Source organism: Agelaius phoeniceus, chromosome 25, assembly GCF_051311805.1.
Source record: "Agelaius phoeniceus isolate bAgePho1 chromosome 25, bAgePho1.hap1, whole genome shotgun sequence".
Taxonomy (NCBI): Eukaryota; Metazoa; Chordata; class Aves; order Passeriformes; family Icteridae; genus Agelaius; species Agelaius phoeniceus.
In genome coordinates, this window is record NC_135289.1 from 1749235 (window position 1) to 1774975 (window position 25741).

Genomic DNA, 25741 nt, shown 5'->3' on the forward strand with positions numbered 1-25741 from the left:
CAAATCCAGGAGCTGCCCCAAAACCAGCAGTGTTGGGATGGAGGGGGAGGGAAAAGCAGGAAAAGAGACCCGAGGCTGGAAGGAGGTTAATGAGTTTAATTCTGCTCCTGGTTCATAGAACCAATAAATGCATCAGTGGAAACAAACTGCAGCAAAGTTGCAATACTGCCTAAAATTCAAATGTAAATTCAAGTTCAGACTTGCACATTCCCCCCCTCCCTTTCCAGGGGCCCTGTGAGAGGTGCTGAGGCCACGTGCTGTCCCATGGCACCTGTGCCAGGCAGGACTCCCTGGGCTCTCACTGGAACAGAGGAAGAATCCTTAAATAAGAGGCTCCACAAAGTAAACTTTGATATTTACAATCTGTGGGGACCCAGGAGGTTTTGTCCTCCCATGTCTGTGGGTTTTGGGTTACAGTTCTTTTTACTCGGTCTTCAGAGCAAAGGAAATGCTTGAATTCTTCAACAAAACCCATTGACTGAAGGAGCTGGAGCAAGGAATTTGCTGTAAACACCCTGGCCCCAGCTGTGCTCAGCCTGCACACATGGGAGGAGCTGTGGGGCCCTGCAGGCTGGGCAAACCCTTGGCATAGCCTTCCCATACTCACACAAAATGTCATGAAAATTTGAAAAAGCAGAAGAGAGAAACCTCCCATTTTCAAGCAATTAATGAAAAAAAAAGCAGGAATACCATGGCATTCCACCCCAGGCAGGCAATTCTCAGAGCTCTTGCTCCCCACAGGGAGAGGGAGCAGCACAAAGGTTTGGTGAAACAAAATCCAAATTCTGCTTGTGGGCAGTTCCCAGCAGTGCTCACAGGGAGCTGCTCCACACAGGGGTGTTCCAGTGATTTCCTTTTGGGATCAGGGCTGGCAGGTGGTTCTGGGATCCCATCCCAGGCAGCCCCTCAGCCCTGCTCAAAGATTCCACCCAGTGCTGAAAACCCCACAGCTCCTTCCTCAGCTCCTCCTCCTCAGTGGGAAACTCAGGCACACAAAGCTCTGAGGACAAGGTGCACCCCAAAAACACCCAGGTCATCACCTGAGACTGAGCCAACCTCCCCTCACCCCATTATTTGATAGTAAAAGTTTTAACAGTGCCTTGTAAGGAATTAATCCTGCACCAATAAAGCCAAACATTGTGGGATTAAGTGGGAATGAACTGGACTAAGTCTCATACACTGCATCCATCTCTACACAAGGAGTTACTGGTGGGAAAGGGAATCTGAAGGAATTTCTGTGCTGTCCTGACCCCGTTCTTGTGGGAATAGTGAGCTGTGTGCCCTCACTGCACAGTGGGATCCCATCCCTGTTTGCAGTGACAGCAGCCCTGCTCCCCCAGCAGAGCCCTGACCTTTCTGCCACCCCTGTCCTGTCACTGCCCAGGTGCTGAAGTGACCACCCTGCTCCTGCTGTGGGCCCTGGCGAGCACAGCTGGCCAAGAACACAACAAGGAAGGGTGAAAGAAGCAGAAACCCCAGCATGGACCCTCTCCAGAAGTCACCACAAAAGCTGGAGGCTGAAAGCCACCCAGAGATGAGGAAACATGGGGTGTCTACCCCACATCTGACCTGGTGTTGGTGGGCTGACCATGGCCTGGCTCAGTGCAGCATTCCCAGGCCAGAGCAGAGCAAACTCCTCCTCATTCCCCCCATTTCTCTCAGCCAGGCCCCTCTGTCCCTCCCTCTGCCCAGTCTCTGCAGTCACAGCTGGTTTCAGTCCTGGACTTGGACCCGTTTGGCAGCGAAATGACCAAACCTGCCCTGCTGGTGCTGGTGCCCTGTCCCTGGCAGTGTCAGAGCTGGAACAGGGGGTTGTACTTCCTGATCTCCTGCAGAAGGCGAGCCTTGTCCATGTTGGCTTCTGCCAGGGCCAGTTTCATGGTCTGGAGCTCCCTCTGCAACTCTGGCACTTGCTTGAGCTGCAGGAGACAAGCAGAGAACAAGGCAGGAGTCTTCAAGGTACACAGTGAGCTGCTCCAAGGAAAACCAAAGCAGGAACTTTTGGGATCAGTTACACAGCGAGACACAACCACACTGACAGAAATTCTCTTTTTGGGAACCTCTCGAGTCCTGTTTTTCCAACAAGGAACTGGACACAGTGAGGAAGATGGAGCCAATCAGAAAACAACCCCCAACCAGATTCTGAAAGGGAACAAGTGAGTTCATGCTGGGCAAGGTGCCCTCACTCCTCAAAACACTCATGGGAGGAGGCACAGGCTGCTCCTTGGGGCACTCCCTTCCTGCAGCTCACCACACCTGCCCAGGACTGCAAACACACCAAGGCAAAAGAGAATTTCCAGCGCTCTGTTGTCCAGGCAGCAGTGACTCACCTGCAGCCCACGTGCTCCTGCTGCTGGGGCTGGTGAGACAGACTCTGATGAGGCCTTCTGCTCTTCAGGGACTGACACAGGTTTTTCCTGTTTCACTGAGTCCTTCCCCTGGGGAGCTGGAAAGCAACAGAACCCACTCAGGTGTGGACATTCACACACAGGGCTCTCAGAACAAAAAAAAAAAAAAAAAAAAAACAAAAACCCTTAATTAATTTATTTCCTTTTTTATTCCCCCACTTGTTACACAGGGAAATAAAATTCTCTTTCCCCTTTTGCAATGGAGAAATAAAAGGTAATAATGGATCCTGTCTGTGTGTTTAAGGAAACACCAGACACGAATTCTCACAGCAGGGAACAGAGGCAGGGACTGCTCCCACCTCAGAGCCCATCCTTCCCAGCAGCAACCAGCACATCCCAGTCTCCTCCAGCACAGCCTGGGGGTGCAGAGGGACAATAAAACCGGAGGTAACTCACCTGTGAGATAGAAGACACCGTCATCCCTGCGCCTCACCACGATGTGATCCATTGCCAAGGTGATGGGGACAGGGCCAGGGGAGGTGGGGTACACTGGGGGGGTGTCATCCTGGAGGAACATGAAGCAGAGAAGGGATGAGGAGCTGTGACAGCTCCTGAAAGGATTTCCCTTGCCTGCAGCCTCCTCAGGAGCAGCGCTCCTGACCAGCAGCACTGGGTGAGTCCACCCTAGGGAAAGGCCTGGCTTTATGTACAGGGTGCACAGGTACACACTCCCCTTGTGTTCCTTATTCATCCCTAGGTTTGGTTTTGCTTTTAGAAGCAAAACCAAACAGTCTCAGGAGAAGAGAAGCTCTACAGAGGCCCCCAGCATTCCCACAGCCCTTCCCACGTGCAATCCTGCAAGAGAGCCCTGCCCTGGGGGGAATCTCTCACCTTCAAGGTGATTTTGACATCCACCACCTCTATCTCCATGGGGATGACCTCTGGGATGATTTCATCCTCCAGGAAGGGTCCCAGGCTGGCGAGGCAGGAGGTGCAGAGCTCGGTGGCCTGGCTGTGCAGCAGCAGCTGCAGGAAGCCGTTGTGCTCAGCCAGGGGTGAGAGAGCGGCCGCGCGCGGCCCCGACTGCAGGCGCAGGGACACCTCGGGCTGGGGCTGCCTGGGCTCAGGGCTCGCAGCCTTCTCCCCTCCTGGGTCTCCTAGAGCTGGGGCAGAGAGATCTCATTGCACAACGGGGCCTGTGGTCAGATATCAGCTCAGAAAGGGCATTGTGCAAAGCCCAGCTCAGCCCAAATGCAGCCGAGTGACCTCGGTCTGACATCACCCCTCACATGAGAGAAATCCCGATTTTGAAGGACTCAGAGCCCACATCAGTGAGCTGGCACTGGAGCTGGACCATTTAAGGTCCCAGGCACACCCCTCTCTCACCACACTTTAAAACTGGCCCCTGTTTTTGTGCAGGACCTGGCTCAGTGCCCCACTCACTCTCCAGAGCTGCCCCAAGTCTGCCCCCCAGAACCCTCCCAGCTGCCCTCCAGAGTGCCCCAGCTCTGCCTCCACAGCTGAGCCAGTGCCCTGGTTCACTCTCCAGAGCTGACCAGCCTTTCCTCATCCCTTGGCTCCACCGTGGCACTGGCAGGACTGGGAAAGGCACGATCAACAGCCTGGGAGCTGCTCACACTTCCCCTTCCGTTTTGGAGCTGCTTTTGGTTTTGTTTGGGCTACATTTTTTGGGGTGTTGGGGGGATAGTTGATTGTTTTAAGGTTTGGCTTGTTGTTTTTTTTTAATTCAGATTTAGGGGAAGTACTCTAGATGAAAAACATTTTTCTCAGAGCAGGAAGAACTTCACAGTTTCCCTAGAAAGCTTTATTCACTATTTTAATTAATTTCATGCATCTTCAGCAATTTAAAAACTCCCAATCAATGATTACTAGGCACCACAGAGCCTGACTCTGTAGGCACTTGGGAAACATCTTTCAAATGCCAGATCTGAACCCTCACACATGAGTTGTGTTCAATCCTACCCACCCCAAACACTGAGGCCTCAGTTAATGGAATATTCCCTGGGGGAGGCTGGTATAAAAGCCACTTCTAACAGTGCAGCTGAGTCCCAGAGCAGCATCTTACCCACGTAGCCACGCAGGAACTGCCACATGCCAACGTTGTTCAGCTGCTCTGGAACCACCTTCATCACTTGTAAAGCCACAGACAAATCATCTCCTTGTACCTCTATTGCACAGTTGACATCACTCATCTTCAGCACGAGGACAGACACCTGAAACAGCCACCAGGAGCTCATTGGTTACAGCAAACACCTCCAGAGCCCCTCAGGGACAGAATCCCAGTGCCAGGCACTGACCAGCTGCAGACTGGGGTCTTCACTCTGGGATGTGGAGCTGTTCACCTCAGGGGACACTCCACCCTCATCCTCTGCCACCAGGCTGCTTCTGCTGCCCGTGTCATTGTGAGCCTGGGGAAGCTGCCCTGAAGAAAGGGGGTCCAGGCTGGGTTCTGAAATGGAAGTAACAGCTACTCAATTCCATTTCTTTTTCTGGAAGTCCTGACATCAGCATCTGCCTGAATCTCTGGCCTCTCTGGAGGTACCATCCTCTGGAGATCCATCTCTCTTCCAGCTTCTCAGATGAGCGTAAGCAACACAAGGCTGAAGTGAAAGATGTCCAGAGCACCCAGTATCCAACCAGCCCTTCCTAAATGCTCTGTGCCACCCACCACCAGCACATCACAGCCCCTACAGCTCTCAGGACACCGCTGGGACGTGCAGGGTCACCCCACACTGATTTACCCTCCTCATCTCAAAGAACAGGCACCTACAAAAGCAGCAAGAATCACTGTGAGGCAACTCCTATAAGACCTTCAAAAACAAGGAGCAGCAAAAGTGATTCCATGGGAACACAGCATGGATGAGGTGGCACAAAGCAGCACCCCTGGGAGATGAGGGTGGGCACAGAAAAGCCAAGGGTTTTACCAGAGTCTGTGAGCATCACAAAGCCATCACTGCCATCACTGTCCACGGACAGCCCGTCCTCAGGGCCACTCCCATCCACGGATGTGGTGTCAAAGGAATGCTGGGATGAGGTTCTCTTCATGGAGAAGAAACGCATCCGGCCGCTGCCCGCCCCGCCCGGGGTCAGCGCTCCCTCCTCTGCTTTGGGCACAGAATCCCTACAGAAAAACCCAACAGAAACCAGTGATAAAGGCAGCTGAGCCTGCAGATGATCTGAGTGTTGGGCTGGTCTCTGACCACTTGCAAGTCAGACTTGAGTACCCTCAGAACAGCCCCAGAGATGAACACTTAACCCATCTCCAACCCAGATACAAAGGACAGAAAGGGAGGAGCTCTGTCTCCCCTCCTGCAGCTCAGCAGCCTGGCCTGCTCACCTGGCCGGGGGCAGGGACAGCATCCTCTGCATGGTGGAGGTCATCTTGTCCCTGCTCAGGCTCAGGGCGTCCTTGGTGAGGGACATGGCCTCCTTGGTGAGGTCCATGGTGGCATGCAGAGCTTCCTTGGTGGCGTCCTTGGTGATGTGCAGTGCACTGGAGAGCTCCACCTCGATGCTCCGCAGCGGGACGAGCTCGGCCTGGCCATTGAGGGCAACACCTCCTCTGCCCGAGGGCTGCACGTCCGAGGCTGGGCTGGAAGGGAGAGCAGGGGGGCTCTGAGGGTGGCTGCTGGTCTCTGCTGGTCTTTCTGCAACCAGGGCTTCCACAGCTTCGTGTGCTTCCTCTATCAAGGCTTTCTCCTCTGGGCCCTTACCGCGGGGAGCTGCGCTCAGGGCGCCGTCGCTCGCGGACCTCGGGAGCCTCTCCAGCGGGACACTGGCACCGGTGTCCTGGATCCCACTGTCCTCTGGGAGCTCTGAGGTGCTGCCCAAGCCCTTCTCCGAACTGCTCTCTGATTTCAGCTCCTTCTCTTCAGCTGCCAGCCCCTCCTTGCTGTCTGAGGGTGAGAGCTCGGACTCGATCAGGCTGGTTGTGTCCGAGTCCAGGGACCTGGGCTCCACGACAGACCCTGGGGCAGGGGCCATGAGCAGGGCCACCTCAGCACTGGGGAACATAACTCCCACACAAGCAGACATGGGATCTAAAGGAGACCCAGTCATTTCCTGGGTATCTTGGGCAAGCTGCTCCTGCAGTGCTTGCAGAACTTCCTTCATCCTGAGCAGCACCAAGTACTGGTAGTGGTTGAGCCGAACTTTGACATGGACAGAGGAGGACATGAGCACGTGGATATCAGCAGAGGCTTCCAGCTCTTTACTGTCTACTCCATCATCAACTTCACAGTCAGATTCTCCCAAGACATCCATTGTGTCGGGAGCCTTAGAGATATTCCTCAGATCCTGGTCAGTCTTTGATCTTTGACAAACACTGTGTTCTCTGGAGAGGTTCTCATTCTTGGAGTGGTTGCTAAAGCTGGCAGAAGGCTTGATTTTCACCTCAGAGGTGGCCAGCTCCTGTCGTTTAGATATCTGAGCTTGCCCCCACCTCTTGGGCAGGCAGGCCCATATGGAAAGGGGAAAAGGGTCAACAAAGCTAAGGGCTCTGCCCTTGGAGCTTTCGGCCCCCTCAAATCCCAGGGAGAGCTCACTGAAATTCACGGACCACAGATCCTCAGAGGCAGAGGTTTTGTGAGGCAGCTTCTGGTGCTTGTGTGGCCTGTCCTCCACATGGTAGGCGTGGCGCAGGAACAGGGTGTGCAGGAGGCTGAAGCTGCCCTGCTCCCGGGGGAACGCGGCGTAGCTGGAGTGGAAGAACTCGGAGCCCGCGAATTTCCTGAAGAGGCTCTGCAGGTCCTGGCAGCTGCAGGAGGGAGCGTGGCGGGTGTTGGTGGCTGTCACCTCTGACATGCAAACACACAGGGCCTGAGGCCGGTCCCGGTGGTCTGTGACTTTCTTATCCACGGGGATGCTGAGCTGCAGGGGAAGGAAGGTGAGAAAGGAATAGCAGAGGTTTATTCTGGATGAGAACTCCAGCAGCACAAACCAAACAAAACCAACACAAGAGGCAGACAGAGCAAAGTCAGAGGAAGGCAGCAGGTTTGTCTCCTTGTTATGGACTCCAGCTATGTCCTGGTCTCTTGTTTCTTTCACAGAGAGAACACTGAAGGCTGGGAAAGGAAGGAAAAGAAAGATACCTTCAGCCTGAAGCCATCCAGCCGGACATCCACGTGCTCATCCCGCTTGCCTGAGTCCTCCAGCTTGTAGATGGCTTTGAACTGCTCCAGGCTGCGACACAGATCCAGGCAGAAGAGGTTTATCCAGAGCACACTTGGTGTGTCCAGGGTGAGCATCAGGCCGTTCAGCTGCATGTACAGGTTTGGGCATGGAACTAGAAGGAAACAGATTAATGATAGCAGGAAAGGCCCCTCGGGTGATCTGCAGCTCAGAGCAGAACCTGCACTGACAGCACCAATGCAGGGGTTTCACCAGCCCTGGGAGACACATCTCAGAAGGGGAGCAGCTGTGGTGCACCCAGAGGAATGAGGTGACCCATTGGGACAGCACCCAGAGCACCCCATGGCCTGATCCAGAGCTCTCAGTAAGGCTGAACCCCAGGAACTGGGCAAACAGCAGCTGCTGCAATTCCTTCCTGCAAGCACAGCTCTGCTTCCACATTGTGCACAAACTCCATCCCACCTTCCCACAGGGAAAAAAAAAATTAGGATGGCAAATATCAGAAAACCAAACAACAATGGACAGAGAACATCTAACAGGGTTAACACATCCAGACCATTGATGACTCTTTAAGAAACTTGTGAAAGAAGGTGCTAACCTTGATGTATTACCTGGAAAGTCCTGATTGTCTGGGAAGTAATATTCTGTGAATTCAATATGGATTGCAGAGATCTGGTCAGGGAGCTTGAAGATTTTTCTACTACAGGAAAGCAAGGTGGAGGGTTTCTTACTTTGCTGCCCAGCTGTAGAGACCTGAAAACAGAAGGAAATGCAGTGGTGCAGAACTCAGACTTGGCAAACCCAAGTGCCCCAGTGACCCCACAGTTGCCTGTATTCAATCTGCCTCATTTACATATCAAACATACACTGCTTTCAAGCAAAAGCATAATTTTCTTCTACCTGCTAATATTGCCAACTCCTCTCCTTTGAGGGAATTTAGCTCTTTGTGTCTCCTGTCACTGCAAGTAAGAGCTGTGACAAGCAGAATTAGGTGACATGAGCAAACAGAACAGAAATCTGTTACAGCTGTCTGCAAGATCAGCAACACCTTGGCAAGTGCATCATGTATCTGGTGCTGCAAGAGCAAAACCAGCTCTTGGATGGACATAGGGCACATGGATGCAGGGCCTGATCCAGGGCAGAAAACGTGAGGTGAAACTTACTCCTTCTTTGTCAAAAATCCACATCCTCACTGACTTCTCAAAGGCATGAAATGTTTTACATTGAGCCTGCCTGATGCTTGGTGTAGGAACAGGGGGCAGAAACCTGTGGTTAAGCAGTTTTCTCTGAACATGAAAACTATCAGCAGTTCACTCTTGGGCTTAAAGTTTCACAGACAACATCATAACAGCATTTAGGCTCTCCGGGCAGCTATTCGGATGTCGTAGGATTTGCATGATCCTTTCAATCATACCTTGAATTACATATTGAATCATGTAATTTCCATTTTAGAAGTGCCATTGGCACGTGCAGGCAGTGCTGAGCTCCTACCTGGTGCACATCCAGGTCATCCACCCTGAGCAGCACGCAGCTGGAGCGCAGCCGGTGCCAGGGCGGGTGCCGCAGCCGCGGGAGGCTCGTGGGGGGAGCCCGGCCCTTCTCTGGGGGGCTCCTCTGGGGACTCTGGGGAGGCTCTGTGGGGACAGACAGGCTGTTAGTCACCTTCTCTGCACCATCAGTTCTCTGGGGGGCTCCTCTGGGGAGGCTCTGTGGGGACAGACAGGGTGTTAGTCACCTTCTCTGCACCATCACCGCCGTGCTTATTGAGCAGAACTAACAGCCCCAGAATTAGAAAGGGATGAACACAGTTGGGCAGGAGAAACACTGAGGACTTTTGAAGGAAGAACACTGTGAAAGGTGAGTCTGTTCTGTGGCAAGAGAACACACTCCTAAGCCAGGTCTTAAGTATGTAATTTCATCCTTGTATCTTACAGAGAAACTCAACAATAATCCACTGCAGCCTGTCCATCCTTGCTGCAGTGCTCTCCCAGCCACTTTCCTTTGCTATTATATTTATGATTTTTAGAGTGCTATGCATTCCTGCACCAACAAATCAGTCTGCTCAGCTGGGGACGGGCAACTAAAGGTTTTGCTGGATGGAGCAAAGTTGGTACCACCTCCTGCTTCACTGGTTTTATCAAATACCTTTACCTGGTTTCCTTTTGAAAGGAGAAAGTGGAGTCCTGGCAAACACAGGGTCTGATTCTTCATAAAACTTCTCCATCTTGCTTTGAAATTCACTGACCAACTTCTTTGCCCACTGTCCCCGAGTCTCCATTGCTTCACTGTACCTCACCCAATGCTTGCAGGCATCTCCTGCAGAAAAGCAAACATCCCAGCTTTAAAAATGCAGTTTCTTTCTTCTAGTCCAGCCTGCAATTAGAACACTTCTTTAAACTCCTTTTTTACCCCCCCCTCCTCAGGTTGTGAGGCCACAGGCTCCCTACCTGCCCTGTGGAAAGGATAATAATCAAAAGCCATCCTCCTGAAGGTCAGCTGGATGGCACCGCCAAGCATCCCATGCTTCTGAGCACCTGTGAGGAACAGAGCAGAGGAACCCGTGGTCAGCTCTGCAATCTGAGCCCTGATCCAGGAGAATTCAGAACCACATTGCTCTGACTGCCCCCACTGATTAACTGACACCACAGCCAGGATTAGGGTATCACCTTTAGCAACCTGCACCAAAATCTTGTCCTAGGCCAGGAGAAGGACACCTGAATCAACGGTTTATATGGTAAGAACCAGGCCTGGAAACTCAAATCCCAAACTGCAGAACCCCGACCCTCTTCCAGCCAGAAAATCACTGCTTTGGCTGCTGCTTTTCCCTCTGGATGTTTTCCTCCCTCCTGACCTGCCTCCCGGGCGTGGCTGTCATCACAGATGTGCAGGTCCAGGCGGGAGATGAGCAGGTGGTAGGAGGATTCCTTCATGTCATGCTTGTCAAAGTACTGCCCGATGCTGCTGGCGTTGGGGCTGGCTCCAAAGGGCTGAGCCCAGGACTGCTGGGCACTGGGAGCAGGGGGGGTGATCTGTGGGACAGGGACAAGCTCAGTGAGAGCTCAGAGAGAGGGAAAACACTGAGGTTTTAATGCAATAAATCAGCTCAGGCAAATCTTCCAGCATCTAAGGCATTGGTTTATAGGAGTGAATTGGGGCTCCCAGGATCTGGATCCTCTCCTGTGCTCTCACCTTTGTCTGTGGCTCTGCCAGCTGCTTGCACTTCTCTTGGAAGATGTTTTAAGATTCCTGGGCAAAAAGGGCCAAGTATTCCCCATGCCTCCTGTGCAACCTCACTGCACTATGTGTGCATCCCTGCTTCCCTGGAGCTTCCAACTCCAGCAGAAATATTCCTCTTCCCTCATCCTTGACTTGGAAGATGTATTTTATTGGCAATGAATCCCACTCATTTGGTCACCTCATTACCCCACAGCAGCCCACAGCCCACATGACACTGACCTGAGTTCCCATCAGGGAAAATGCTGTGAATATGGGCCAGATGCCACACAAACAGAAACTGCCCTTTTCCATGGCAGACCAACATCCAAACTCACTCACCTGTACAGACTCTGGTGCCAGGCTTTTCCTCTGCTGAGCAGATTTCTCCATGGCTTCACTCAGAGACTCAGCATATTTCATCATTGCTTTCAGCTGAGAGTCTGTCAGCACCCAGAGCAGGTCATCCAGCAGAAACATCAGCTTGGAGGCCACCACGTTGCAATCTTTGGTCTGAAATAGAAAGAAGTTAGGGACTTCAAAAATTGACTCCACAGACAGAGTCTTCCCAAAAGACAGAGGCAGAAAGAAGGGAGGCTGCTGTGAAACTCCTCTGAGAGATGGTATCTGGTGCATATCCACAGCACCTCCTCTCAGATGGATAGCAGTCAAAGCCACCTCCTCTTTAAGAGACAAATTGCTCACTGCTTAATTCATTTTTTTTTTTTTAAATCATCACATTTCCACTGACAGCTAAAAATCAGCCTGCCAGGCTTTCAGCTCCCAGTAAGGAGATGACAGCTCTCCTTAGGATGTTCAAACAGATTGAAAAACTCACTCCATCCACGAGATCCTCCCCTGGGAAAGAAACTGCTTTGACATTTGCTAAGAACACAGCTGTCTCTGACAGAAAACATGGAGAGATACATCAGTTAGGGCTCAACATTTCTGAAGGGAGAGAAGGGCTGTTGAGGACTATGGGAGGAAATATGCATCATCTCTGCACCAGGCACTGAGACCACATCCTGCAAAGCATGGAGAAAACTCTCACCCTTCTCTTGAGAGAGATCTGGATCCTCCCCTGGTTGGTGATGAGTCTCAGAGGAGTGGTGATAGGATCCTGATCACCATTTTCTGTGGCATCTGCCTCTATCCGCAGGGTCTGCCAGGTGAGCTCCTTGAACGTCAGAACCTGCCCAGGAGGGAGGAGAAAAACAGGAAAATGCTGAGATTTGCACAACTTCAAGGATTCAAAAACACTCAGAAGACATGAAATGAAACAAGAAAAAACCATTCATCACACTTTCCTTCTGTGATTCCAGTACAAAGCCAAGGCTCACCTCTCCCCTCTGCGGGTCCGTGATGCGGGTGAGGCGCAGGTCACTCTGCTGCCAGTTGGGGTTGACACTGTAGCCCTGGAGCTGCCACAGCTCAAAAGAAGCATGAAAGGCCTTGGAGTGAATCTTGATGGTGATGGAATTGACAACAATAAACATCCCCTCCACGACCTTCTCAGCAAAGCCATATTCACTGCAAAGAGAAGATCCCTCCATGTCACAATGAGAGGCAGGCAGAGGTAAGGCTCACACAGAGAGGTTTATAAGCAGCACCAAAGGCACTTAAACCCTAGAGCAGGGAGGCCAGTGGTGAATCAAGGAGAACAGCAGCCCCCACACCCCAGCAGGAGGGCGGGGAGAAGCTGCAGGGCTCAGGGTCTGACCTCTGTCCAGCAGCAAGAGCGATGGGGGACTGTCCATTGGGCGGCCGAGGCTCCTCACACGTCCTCATCTCCACCTCCACCTTGTCCAGGTACTGCAGAGACACAAAGAGGGAGCCATGAACACCACAGCCAGCCTCAAGCCCAGCCCACCAGCCCTGGGGTGAGATTCCAGGGCAGGGAGAACCAACTCTGGAGTCTCAATGCTCCAAGAGTCTCATGTGTTAAAGCTCTCACACCATCCGTGTCAGTGGGTAACCTGAAACCTCAGGAGTGGGAAAACAACCAACAAAAACCAAGCACAAGGTAGCCCTGGACTTCCCTGAGAGCTCATCTGGCTCCATCCTGCAGTGAAATGAGGGACTCACAGGAGGGTACTTGTCCCCTATGTGCTAAGGGCCTGGAGGATTCAGGTCCCAAGAAAATGTAAGCACTTGATGGTTTCCCTCTCCAGAATTTTTCTCAAGTAGAAGAGATTAAAAAGAGTGAGGAAGAAAAGGAAGAAAAGAAGAAGGGAGAAAGGAAGGAAAGAAGACAAGTGAGGCAACATTACCAGGCAGATTGGGTGTGTTTTCAGCTTTGTCCACTGGATCTGAAACGATAAAGTTGAGGTTATCAGAGTGATCCCTGCATTGGAAAATTTCAGAAATTGCAGGAAACCTTCTCAGCCCAAACTTTGAGCCCCATTTCTCTGAGAAATGTCTGCAATGTCTCATTGTATCCAGGTCAAACGGAGACACAGACAAGAGAAAAGACATTCCAGACACCAGATCTACAAACCCAGCTGAGCTTTTGGATCTCATATATCATCAGGAGTAACAGATATTCTGCAGGTCAAATTCTGCTGTGGGGAACATTCCTGGCCTTTAAGAGTTTACAACTAACTGCTGCTGTTACTGGAAGGCACACAACTCTTTTAAAGACTGTGCACAAACCAAAAAGCTCCATTTTATTTTCATACAGCAACGTTCACTCTGCAGTTCTTGTAGGAGGGAGAACAAATGTTTGTTACTAAACTGAGCAGATCTGACTCTAAAAACAGAGCACATCAGATGAGTAAGACAAGCTCATTTTTACTGTCACTTGGCAGAGTAGAATAATATTTCTTTTATAGAAAGTCTCTTTGATGTCCTTAAAACTTTTGAGTTCATGTAATGCAACAGTGCTTAGTACCACGTGCAATCAAACAACCTGACAGCTTATAACAACTAAAAAACCACATTTTTTTTCTCTAAAAAGCACAAAGAGGAAGAATTTGTAAGAGTTCAGTGTGCAAAGTGCAAGTCCATGCAGAACCTCAGTGATTCTGCCTGTAAATGGATAACTTCATCTATTCAAAGTTGCCTCTGCTCACCCTGATGGAGGCCTTGTTGCAGTAGACCCGGGTGATGGCGAGCCAGGTGGGCAGCTCCAGAACATTCTGCAGCACCTCCTCATCCAGCTCCAGGTTGGTCAGCTGCCCCTGACCTTTCAGTGTGCTCAGGTTGATTTTGTCTGGAGAGAGATTCTTGGTAAACCTACAAGGGAAGAAAGAGAAAACTCACAAACAGCCCCCAGCAAAGCTGCTGAGGCTGCAGGAGCATTTCAGATTTATTTTAATACCAGAGTTTGTTTGCTGTTTTGTTAAACCCTTTTTGACATTTTTAAACCCAAGGCAAGTTGGTCGTTCCAGAAAAAAAAAATATTTCTACGCTTTGACATTTGGAGGAATTTTTTTGTATTAAACTAAATTCAGGTTTGAGAAACTGAACATTTCCTTCTAAAGCTCTGGAACCTGGGAACCAGCAAAACTGCTCTAGGACAAAACCAGAGAAAACCAAAGGCAAACTCCAACAGCTCAGCAGTTTTACTGCCCTCAGAATTGCCATGTCAGCGGTGGAAAGTTTAATTCTCTAGATTCTTTTCACCCAGGAAAGCAAAAGATCATTAATGAATGACTTTTGTGGCTGTCTCTTTTTAACACCACCACTGCATGCCAGCCTGCTCTCTGGTCAGCAGGGCAGCACCTCCCCTCCAAGAGACTGCCCCAGCTCCCTCCTCTGTTTTCTCTGCTTGAAATTCCTCCTCCCCAGGGCTGCCCATGTTCACCTCCCCTGGGTGCAGCCCTTGACACCCCTCATGTGCCCACAATTCCAGTGACATGGATGAAACACTTGCAGCAGGACTGCTCAGGAGCAGGGGATCCTGGTGTGAAAGCTCTGCCTTCATCAAAAGCAGAGTGGCCCCTAAGGAGACAGAGGGGCCAGTTCAGAGGGCAGCAGATCACAGAGGCTGTACAAGTGTTATCAACACTTCTCCATGTCTGAGAACCCCTCTGTGGCAGCAAAACCCCTCCTGTCTCCATCAAACCCCTCTCCAGGGCAGGAGCTGCCTCCATGGGAGCAGGGGGCTGCATTCCAATGTCACTTGAGGAGCTCCTGCCAGACAACTTTCCCACCACTGAATCCAGGGCTTATTTCACACATTCCTCCATGCCAATGCTAATTCTCATTCTGCACAGTGGTCCAGGAGGCAGGATGGAAAGAAAGCCCCATTGTCAGCCTAAGCAGGAGCAGGCTCTGCCCCTGCACCCACAGTGTGGGCACTGCTCTGGGGGAGGCACCAAGGGCTTCTGCAGCAGCCACAGCTCCAGGAGGAATCAGAGGCACACTGCAGCTGCTGCAGGAGCTCAGGGTGCAGCACAAACCTGGCTGAGGCACTGGAGCAGCAGCTGAGCCATCAGCCCAGGGCTTCCAGGGGCAAAAGGGCCTTTCCAAACATTTTGTTGGAAGGGAAAGTCTGATAGATGAGTTGAGATGTTGGTGTCAACCCTGTGGTATTGGTGTAGCACTGCTGGAAGGGGAGGGCAGCACACAGCTGTGAGTTTGCCCACTGCTGCTCTTCCCCTGCAGACAGCTCCTCTAAAATCTAGGGGGAAAGGGTAGGAAAACTACTGGAGCTGCAGCCATGCATTAGCAATCTGCAAAGCTACAAATGTATGAAAAAAATATAAAAAAAACATCATTCAACCCCTTTAGAGACTTGGCAATATAGAATTATGGGCAACATGCTGTCCCCTCCCTGCCCTGAGCCACAGGGACACGCTGACAGCTCACACCAGTGTCACAGCACCTGCCAGGCTGCACATTCCCTTCAGACTCATCACCCCCTCTAACCACAGGCTTCTTGTCTGAACACGCCCAGGGAGGTGGCTGAGGTTAACCTGGCTTCTCAGCATCAGCACCAAGAAACTGAAAATTGCAGAGTGTGCTCCAACAGCTGCTCCTCTGGCAGGGAGCACTGAGAATCCACATGATTTGGGCCTGGAGTCCTGCTGTGAGCACCCACAAACCCAGACACGGCTGAAAATGGGAGCAAACACCTGCAGAGGCAATCCAGGAGCACCCTTGTGTTGTGTCAGAGGAGCAGCTCTGCTGAAAGCTGATGTCACCGTGTCTGCCTGGGATTGGATGCTAAGAATAAACCAAACACAACATGGACAGGTAGGTAATACCCAGGACTTAAGCTCAAAAGCTGCTGTGGGCAGTGATCAGCTCCCACTGGCTGAGCTTTCTCACACCTGCACTGAAGGATCATCCCTGGGCTGGAGCCTCATCCCAGGATAAGAGTGCTCAGAGGGGAAGCTGCTTTCAGCTGGTAATGCAGAGGAAAAGTACAAGTGTTGCCTATAATTCTATATTGACAAGTCTCTAAAGGGGGGAAAGATGATTAAGCTTTTTATATATTTCTCATACATTTGTAGCTTTGAGGATTGCTAATGCATGGCTGCAGCTCCAGTAGTTTTCCTACCCTTTTCCCCTAGATTTTAGAACAATAAGCTGACCTTCTAAACACATTCCTGAAATATTGTTTAGTCCTATTCCAAGGAGGGGACCTGCAAAAAGAAATAATAAGAAGTGGGTCAAAGGACCCCTTGGACCAAATCCAAGGAGCTGACCCAGGGGTAGTTACTGGGACAACTGAATCTCCTATAGTATGTACCTGTTAGATATCCTAATTAACATTATAAAATTGGAGAAATTCAGTTCTGGGTGTTCCCATCACCGGCAGGACACCTGGAAGCTTCCAAATAAAGGTCTGCTTTTTCCTTTACTATTCTAATACAAGGGTTTTTTTGTTTTGATTATAGGCAACACAAGCACATGTCTGAACCAGGGCATCGCTTTCCTTCAATGTGTAGGTGTATAAAAAATACCAGCACACTGTGGAAGAACCAAAGCCGTGAAACAGGACACAGTCTAGAGTGAGGTATGAAACTTGATCCAGCCAAACCAAGCAACTCTTTATCACCATCTCCAGGGAAAGGCTGCAGAGATCCTGCTGGGCAGGTACCAAACCCACCTCCAATGCTACCAGGCTCCATTAAAGAACCTTTCATGAGGCATTCCATGCACCAAAATGTGCCATTCCTCCCTCAAAGCAGTGCTTACAGACCCTACCCATGATGGGACAACAGAAGCTGGAGGGTCCGGAAAAAAAAACCCAACAAACCTCAAATGGAAAAATGGAAACATTATTTCTTTTAAACCAGGGCCCAAACTTCACAGGGTATGTTGCCCATTGCCAACCCCTGCTTTCAGCCGCTGTCCTGTACAGGAATCCCAGACCTTCCACTGGAATAAGCTCCCCACTGGAGCCACTTTCCCACCCACATGTGACACAGGAGGCCTCAGGTGAGAGCTCCTGAGAACACAGAGCTCACAGGTGCCAGTCTCTGCTGCTTTGGTCAGCGCCAGGGGAGGAAAAGCAGCGAGGGCAGAACGTGTCAGATGTTTGCTGGCAGGCTCTCTCCATTCACCCACAGACACAGCCTTGGCAGCAGGGGCTGCTGGCTGAGGGAAAACTGAATGAAAATGGTGCCTAATGGGAAAACTGACACCAGAGGATATTTGCACTTTTTTTTTTTTTTGTTTTTGCAGCTCCATCAGAAGGCAAGCAGAGCTGAGCCAGTAAACTCACAGGGCAGCACTCCTTTTGAGCCTGCTGGGATTACTCTGACAAAAGTCAAGCCTGAAAATCTATTTGCTCAATCATCAGCTTGACTATATATCAAAACATGATGTCACTACTGAAAACAACTGCCCAGTTCCTCAGCCTGCATATCCAGAGGCCACAAACTCACTGATTGCAAGAGGAATTTGGGTAAATCTGACCGCTGGCCCAAAGCCAGGCTAGCATCATAAATAAATTTATGTTCACATTTGTAGCTGTCTCGCCACACCGTCTCCAACTGAGCAAATGCATGGACAGATAATGTCAGAAGACATCTGAAATCATAAAACTCCTCCTCAGATCCCTGTCTCATTACCCTGCTGCCACATGGATCAGGAACCTTCTTCTCAAATCCTCAGTTTCTGCCTCAGCCTCCTCCCTGCAGTCATCACTGGCTGTTGTACACAGCCACCACCCCCAGCTCCACACCAGCATCTTTATTTCTATTAATACCTTTGTCACTATGGCTATTTTGTGGGAGAACCAATTAGCTGTACATCAGTGACCTTGATTTTGCTTAATGGCAAGCAAAATCTCTTGGCAGAATGAAGTGCATGGCTTGTGACACCAGGCACAGCTGCAGGGAGCAGCTGGAAAGTCCCTCCAAACACAGGTAAGGCAGAAAGGAGGAACTGATCAGCCCAGTGGGAAACCAGCCCAGGAACCACTGGGGCTTTTGCCTCCACAAGAGTCACAGCAGGGGAAGAGATGAGGATTTTCCGCTTTGATTTGGAATATAAATATGTAATTTAATCAATTATGACAGGAATTGGACACAGGAAAAAAAAAAACCCAACTGTATTCTAACCAACACAGATTTGCTCCTTCCCAAAAGTCTTCTCAAGTGTTGCCTGGTCTGGTTTTGGACAGGGAATTTAGTGGGATTTCCATCTTCCTTGGGAATATCTTCCACTATCCAAAAATCTCTGTGATGTGACATTTCACCTCAAATTAGAACCTCTTATCTCAGAAGCCATATAACATGTTTACTAGAACAAAGATTCATGACTGCTAAAAGGAAAGGTGAGTGACTTTCCAAATCAGGGCTGCTCTCAAGGAAGGCAGCAGCAGAAGCTTTAAGTGCAGCACACATGACTGAGGATGAACTTAAAAATAATTCTGGAGGAAATAAAACTGGGCAAGTGATCAAAACTTCTGTAAAAAGGGGAAAAAATAGCTGCCTCAAAGACGCACAGGAAGAACTAAAAGCTTTTTCAGGAAGAAAAGCCATTTTACCTCCTCGAATTGTTGGTGTTAGCGGGGACTACTCTGTCTGAGAGTGGGCACAGAGCTGCTCTGCAGACTTGCACAGGAGGAAGAGAAACTCGCTGAATTAGCAGAGGATGGGACTAATTACTGCAGCATGAGATGGAGTTGGTATCACACCCTCTTAGCACAAAGCCATTTAGAGTTTAAGGGAATCCCATCAACACCAAACTGCCCAATTGTTAAGAAGACAGAAAGCAGCACATTTATAATCATCTCATCACCTGTGCACAGCTCTGTGTACCCCAGATATCCTGGGAGGCAGGAACTCCTTCCCAAGTGGACAATGGGCCTGAGAAATTCACCCTGCTTGGGTTACAGGGCAAACAGTTTCCACCTAAGGAGGTGCCAGCCCATCCCACACTCCTTATCAGGGTGGATTTAGGCACATCTGGTGTCCCTGTACACACAGGCCACTGCTGGTGGCTTTCCATTATCAGCTTTCTGTTTTTCCAGGCTTCAGCTGCACTGAATGAAAGGCTGGGCCTCTCAGCCACCCGAAGCCAAACACAAAACATCCTGATAAGTCAGCAGTTGCCTTGGCTCTGTGTTACCTCCTGCAACACAACGAGGCAAAGGGAAAGCTTAGGGATTCAATTCAGAGTTAAACTCACAGGGAGAGAAATCAGCATTTCCAAGGAGATGAGGCAGAACCATGACACAGAGCAGAATTCCAGCTCACTCCTCCCCAAGGCTGCAGCCTCCCCTGGCACCAAGGACACTTTCTTGTCTCAACAAATATTTCTCCAGAGTATTCTGAACTTCTCTATTATTCTCTACAGCATTCTGAAGGCTGAGACACCTTGCTTCACCCCCACCAGCACCTCGCTGGCTACTGGGAGCCCTAGAAAACAAACCAGGAACTCAGCTGAGAGGAGAAGAGGCCAGGCCTCTGCCAGGGCTGAACTCCACCTTCCCTTTGCTATTTCCAGCTCCCTGCCTGACACTCAGTAAAGTTTAAATGCCAGCTGCCCCATGCTCTCAACAAATCCGGAATGTAAACCCTCAGCACTTGCCAGGGAATTTCCTAATCCTCAAGCAAATAACAGATGAAAGAAAACTAGAAAGAAACCCAATAAATACAAGCACTAGTCCAAAGCTCTGCTTTTTTGTCCTGCAATCATTTTAGTCTCCAGTGTGCAGAAACAAACAGGTTTTTACCTAATTCTGACTCAACTGAGCAGCTGCAGGGGAGGCAAGGGCTCAGGGAATCCAGGAGAATAAGAAAGAGGAGCCCCTTTCCATCAGTGAGGCTGAAGGACTCTGGAGAGGCTCCACAGGGTCAGTGCAGGGCTCTGCAAGCCCAGAGCTGCAGTGAAGGAGCTCTGGCCACATTTTCCTCCTGAGCTACTCAAGTGTAATTTACCCCTGCTGCAACAAGAGTCTATTTAGCATTCCAGAAACGGCACACACGTGTCTGGAGCCAAGGAGAAGTGGCTGGAAACACTTTGCACCCAGCAGCTCCATAAAACTGATCCCTTGGTTCTCCCAGCAAAGTGCAGCACAGCCACCATGACTTTGTAAGGGAAGACTTCAGACTCTGTGAAGGGAAAATGCCATGTCCTGTCTGTGCCCACTCCTTTTCCCCGCCCTGTCTTGAACAAAGAAGAGGCAGATCTGTGTTACTTTACTCATATTAGTTTGGGGTTCTGCCTTGCCATCAATAATTCCGCTATATTAACATTTTTAAGAGTAAAAGAAGCCATCAAAATGTACTGGGAAAACAAGATATTTCCAAATTCAAACACTGAGTAAAGGGTTTACATCCAGCCTTACATGCTTGGCTGGGCACAGCCTGTAAGAACTTAGAGACAAGCTCATCACCAGGGGTTTGGTGCTGCAGCAGCTGCTGGGACCTGGCAGAGCTCCTTCCTCATAAACTGCCCCATAAAGTCCTGCCACAAACTGCTTCATGCTCTGGATCCACCCTGGGCACTGGGGCACCCAAGGAACCATCACCTGGACAAAGAGCACGTGCTGAACTGCAGGAGCAGGATGAGTGCAGATGGAGAAGTAACAGTTTTTATCAGCCTTTAACAGCTGGCAGCTCTGTGGTTTCATGTACTTCCCATTGCTGCAACAGCTATTTTAGGCAAATGATCATCTTAGAGATCATCACAGAAATTTCCCTGATCACCAAAAGGAGGATATTCAAGCAGCTAAAGCCAGAATTACAAAGCTGGTCAGAGGTTTTGCTGCCTAAATCACTTGAGATTCTGTATTCCTCAGGCCATTCCCAGATTCAGTTTCCTTGCTTTCCTCCTTACCCACCACGCTCACTAAATTGCTTCCAGGTAATTTATAATCAAGGTCAGGAAACTGGGAGAACCCTGGAGGGTTGCTAGTAAGCAAATCTCTCTTATTGGTGGTAGCTTTTCCTGGCTCTGAGGGTGTCCCACAGCCCTCAGGAGCTGCGTGTGCCATCCTGTGACTGCAGCAAGGGCACAGCTGCAGCGCGGTGCTCCAGCACGCAGCGATGCTGCAAAACACTTCAGGGCAAGGGAGAGCAAACAGAGCAGCAATTCAGGGTCTGTTCTCCTATAGCAGCACCCAGACTGCAGCACTTGGGCCAGAAACTTAAGCTGAGGGGGGAAAGCATTCTTTAGACTCAGAGAGTTCCCTGCACTCCTGTGCTGGGCAAAGGCAGAGCTGGTGACATGGCCTGACTTGCCTGGTGCAAGCCACAGAGCCTATTCCAATGATTCCTGAATGGCACAGAACAAATCCCATCTTCTTGGTGGAAGAACTGCTCTATCTCATCTGCCCACCTTTTCTGAGGAGAGGGAGGGGTCCCCTTGAGATAGCACATCCAATTTCTGCCATCCTGACCCCAGGAATCTCTCACCCCCTGGCAGGATGGCCACAGCTGCAAAGGCCTTTCTGTGCCCTGCCTCAGCCTGAGTGCAGGTCTCTGATGGTGGGGATGGACAGGGAGGAGTCACAGCCCTGAGCAAGGAGCCCCAGACAGCCCCAAAGCCAGCTGCAGAACAGGCAGGGCTCACACACAGAGCAGTGCTGGGTCTGGGAGCCAGATCTCAGCTCCTTGTGTTGGCACAGAAGCAGCACAACTGCATGGAAGGGATAATGCCAAGGGCATCTTCAGGGCCAGGAAGGGATTCTGAGATGCTCACATCCAAGCTAGGAAACAGGAGCACCCAGGAGCCCACATGCTCCCAGCTCAGCACACGCTGTCACACCCATGTGTCCGGGTCTAGAACAAACTACAGCCACACCGTGAGCCTCCCTGGCCTTCACTTACCCATCAGCTGCAAATCAGAGAGGGGAGGAGTCAAGGCAACCTCTCCTGGAAAAGGGGATGCAAGGTTTAATCCCTGGAGTGGAGAGGCTCTCCTCCATCCCTCCACTGAGGTGCAGCACCATTTATGAGGAGCTACACGATGCTGTTTCTCCTGGCTGAGTACCTGACCTGCCCTGATAAGCACCTCAGTGCTGCACCCTGCACATGCTGCTCCCCTGCTCTGTTCCCAAACAGTATTTTTAATTTTGTTCCTAAATCCTATATCTCACTTACCTGAAAAGGTGGCTCCATCCTGTGCTGAGGACAGTTTGCCAAATCCACAATCTGCCATCCACTCATTTCTGTGCTGCACACCTGTTACACATCTGCCTGCACCGGTGACACACGCTCGGCACTCTCCTCTGCGAACAGGTCTGGTTTTCCACACAGGTTTTCCTCTCTGGTAACTGTAACCTCTCTGGTTCCTCTCAGCAACCTCTGCTGTTGTTAACCCCTCTCTCATTTCTCCTCTGCTCCCTTTTCACCCCACTCTCAGAGGTTCCCAAAGTTACTCCTCAGCTGCAGTTCTCTGGGGCTTCTGTCACAGTAAGACACAATTATGGTCTCCCCTGTGTTCAGACCTGCCCCCAAATCCCAGTCCAGCTGCTCCTCTGCTGACACCAGCTTTTATTTCTTCCCAGCAGGACTGCACGTTGCATTTCCTCTGGAAGCCATGTCTGGTGTGCCTGTTACTCCACAAGCTCACAAGCTTCAACACGTGTCCCAAAAGAAAACGTCACAAAGCAGCTGTTATAGGCAGCAGGGGATAAACCTCTCCAAGGAAATTAAATAAAAGCCATTTTGGCAAGGATTCCCACTGCAGTGCTGAGAACTCAAATCCCAAAGTGGCACATGAAGTTGAGGCCGTTTGAGCTTGTGGATAAACAGGGCCTTTGTCACACCCTGAGAACGCGGATCTGCTGCGGCTACGCCAACACTGCTTGGAACAAAAAAAAGACAACGAGAAGAAGCTCCTTTCAAATAAGGCCAGGAAGAGGTAGAGGCAGCTCACTGATTTTATTTTAAAGCATTAGATGTGCTTCCATGGATAATTACAGGCTGGGGAGCACAGCCATGCTCAGAGGCAGCAGCTCTGGGGGAGTCCCTGATGCTGGGCTCCAAACACTCCCCAGCACTGCAGCCCTGTGCCTGCCTGGAAGCAGCAAGAACTGAAACCACCTCATCTGTTTGCTTTTCCAAGCTAAATATAGGACAAAGGAGTGAAAGGCACAGATGGCGAAAGCTCCGCAAGTTTTTAGGTTCTCCTGCTCTAGGAATTTAAGAGCTGAAGCACAACACAAGGCTGAGCCTCCTCAAATACCTTCACAACTGGGCAAAGCCTAGCTGTACCAATCCCTGCTGGGACCACCACGGCCACTCAGGTGATGAGGGATCACAGGAACAGTCAGGTGAAACCCCTCATTCACATTGCCCTGATCCAGCTGCCTCTCCTGACCGCTTTCTTGCAAATTTCCACACGGAAGAGGGACAAAAAAAAAACCACACCCCCGTGCAGAAAGGGCTCCGAGTAGAGACACAACAAAAAGAACAAGGAATTATTTCATATGCAAATGTGAGCAGAATATAAAGGCAGATTAATGATTCAGTAGCAAAATTCTTCTAGGCAAATGAGCGTGGCTGAAAGAAAACCAAAAGTGAGGATGAGGTATTTGGACGAAATAAAACTGAAACAAAAAGAATTAATCTTTTTTTTATACACCATTAAATTGGGTTCAAATTTCATTTCTGCAAAGATCCACAATCCTTGTTCAAGTGAGGGGCAGCATCAGATCAATCAGCCAAACAACAAAGTCCAGCTAGCAGGAAAACAGGCAGAGATGCTGAATATTTTGGGACTCCTTGTTCTCCTTGGAACCGCCCAAAGGATACACAGGTGAACACTAAGAACTGGTCCAATCAGAGGGAAAAAGGGCACTTTGGGTAAGAATATGCTGTAGCAGTGGTAAGGAGAGACTGAAATACAAAATTAAGCAAAAGCACCAGCAAAACTGTATTTATGTAAAGAAAGAGAATTGTCCATGAGAACAGCACCCAGGATAACACCCAGCTCTGTTTTACCTTTCATCAAAAACTGCTCTCACCCACCTCTCCGTGCTATAAAACACTTCAATGCCTCCGTACCAGGAGGCTGAATCTGTACTGACCACAACACACCTGTGTGAGGTGAATGAGACAGAAAGCTCGGAAACTTGGGATGTCAGAAATCCATTTAAGGATTTCTGAGCACCCAGAGCAGCTCCATCACTCCTCCTTCGGGACAGTGCCGAGAGAGCCGGAGCATGGAAATTGGCGACTCCAAGACACTGCACTGCCCACTCAGGGTGTGTGGGGATGGTCTGGGGCTCCAGACACCCCCAGGATCCACCTCAGAGGGCTGGGATTGATGGATCACACCAGCCCTGACCCCACACAGGTCACTACAGACCCCTCGCTGTGCACCGGAGCGTGTCCAGCAGCAGGGATGGAAAGGACCTGCTCAGAAAGCAGAGAGGACAAGCGCTGTGCAGAGCTGTGGCCTCACCTGCACCCTCACAGGCACGGCGCCTTTCTGTTCACGCTGCCCTGACCCCGCAGCGATGCGGGATCGTGCCCGCAGCCATGAGATAACACAGGCAGCGCTTTCATCGCCGTGAAGGGAAACTGAGGCACCGCTATGTGCCCGGGGCCCGCCCCGAGCAGCCGCGGCCGCAGATGCATTTCCCGGCAGAGCCTCACGCCGGGAACACCGGCTTTTCCCCAACGCCCCTCCGACGAACTTCACTGAAAATGACGGAATACAACGCCAACACCCCCCCAGAGCTCTGTGTTCCCTTCTCGCCTCCCGAACTTCCACTGCCGCCGCCGGCGGCCCTGGGCGGCACCGACACCGGGGAAAGCCGGGCTCGGAGGGCTCCGACCCGGGGAGGGGCGGCAGGGCCAGGCTGGGCCCGCTGCCCCTGGACAGCACAGTGCCCACGGCCCTCGGACACCCCCTGACCCTCGGACTACCCCTCCGGTCCGGCGGCTCCACGGCCCGAACGGGCGCTCAGCCCCCCGGGCCCGGCAGCTCCGCACCGGCGCTGCCCGGCGGGCCCCAAACCGCCAGGCCCGGCCCTCGTCCCCCGCAGCCCCCCGGGAGGAGCATGAGGAGAATGAGCAGGATGGGGAGGAGAAGGAGGAAGAGGAGCGGGAGGCTCACCGGGAGAGGTGCTTCAGGATCTGCTTCTTGATGATGCCCGCCATGCCGGGCCGGCGGGTCAGGCCCGCGGGCGGCAGGACCCCATCGCGCACCGCCCGCTCCGCCCCGCACCGCCCGCCCCCGGCCGGCCCCTTCCCGCACCGCCCGTCCCCGTCCGCTCCGCCCCGGCCGGCTCCTTCCCGCACCGCCCGTCCCCGTCCGCTCCGCCCCAGCCTTGCGCTCCGGGCGTGTGCGGGGAGAGGGCGGTCGCAGTGAGCCCCCGGACGTCTAGGGACCTGCTCTGAGACCCCCATCCGGAGCCCACTCCAGGACCAAGGCAAGAGCTCCAGGAACCCACCCCGGGATCCTTCAGGACCCCCCTCCCTCAGCCCACTCCAGGACCAACCCAGGAGCCCACTCCGGGATCTCCAGGGACCACCCTGGAACTCCCCTCCAGACCCCACTCCAAAACCAACCCAGGATCACCCCCAGACCACCCTGGAGCCACCCCAGGATCCTCCAGGACCCCATTCCCAGGGGTTCCCCATCAGCCCTGACTTCCCTCACAGCCCAGCAGT

The 25741-nt window shown here is 51.4% G+C and overlaps 1 protein-coding gene across 1 annotated transcript; it reads right to left on the reverse strand.

Moving 5' to 3' along the window:
* Positions 1-81: 81 nt before the first annotated feature.
* BLTP3A (bridge-like lipid transfer protein family member 3A) lies at positions 82-25340 on the reverse strand. Its single transcript, XM_054648558.2, has 21 exons — positions 25185-25340; positions 13784-13946; positions 12983-13021; positions 12433-12524; positions 12053-12242; positions 11764-11904; positions 11055-11225; positions 10351-10528; positions 9947-10033; positions 9651-9815; positions 8991-9133; positions 8111-8252; positions 7460-7653; positions 5707-7238; positions 5294-5490; positions 4667-4818; positions 4435-4582; positions 3240-3511; positions 2805-2913; positions 2331-2446; positions 82-1919 (listed from the first exon to the last, which is right to left on the reverse strand). Exons 1-21 carry the CDS (start codon positions 25226-25228, stop codon positions 1794-1796), a joined length of 4401 nt encoding a protein of 1466 aa, XP_054504533.2. The 5' UTR covers positions 25229-25340; the 3' UTR covers positions 82-1793.
* Positions 25341-25741: the final 401 nt, after the last annotated feature.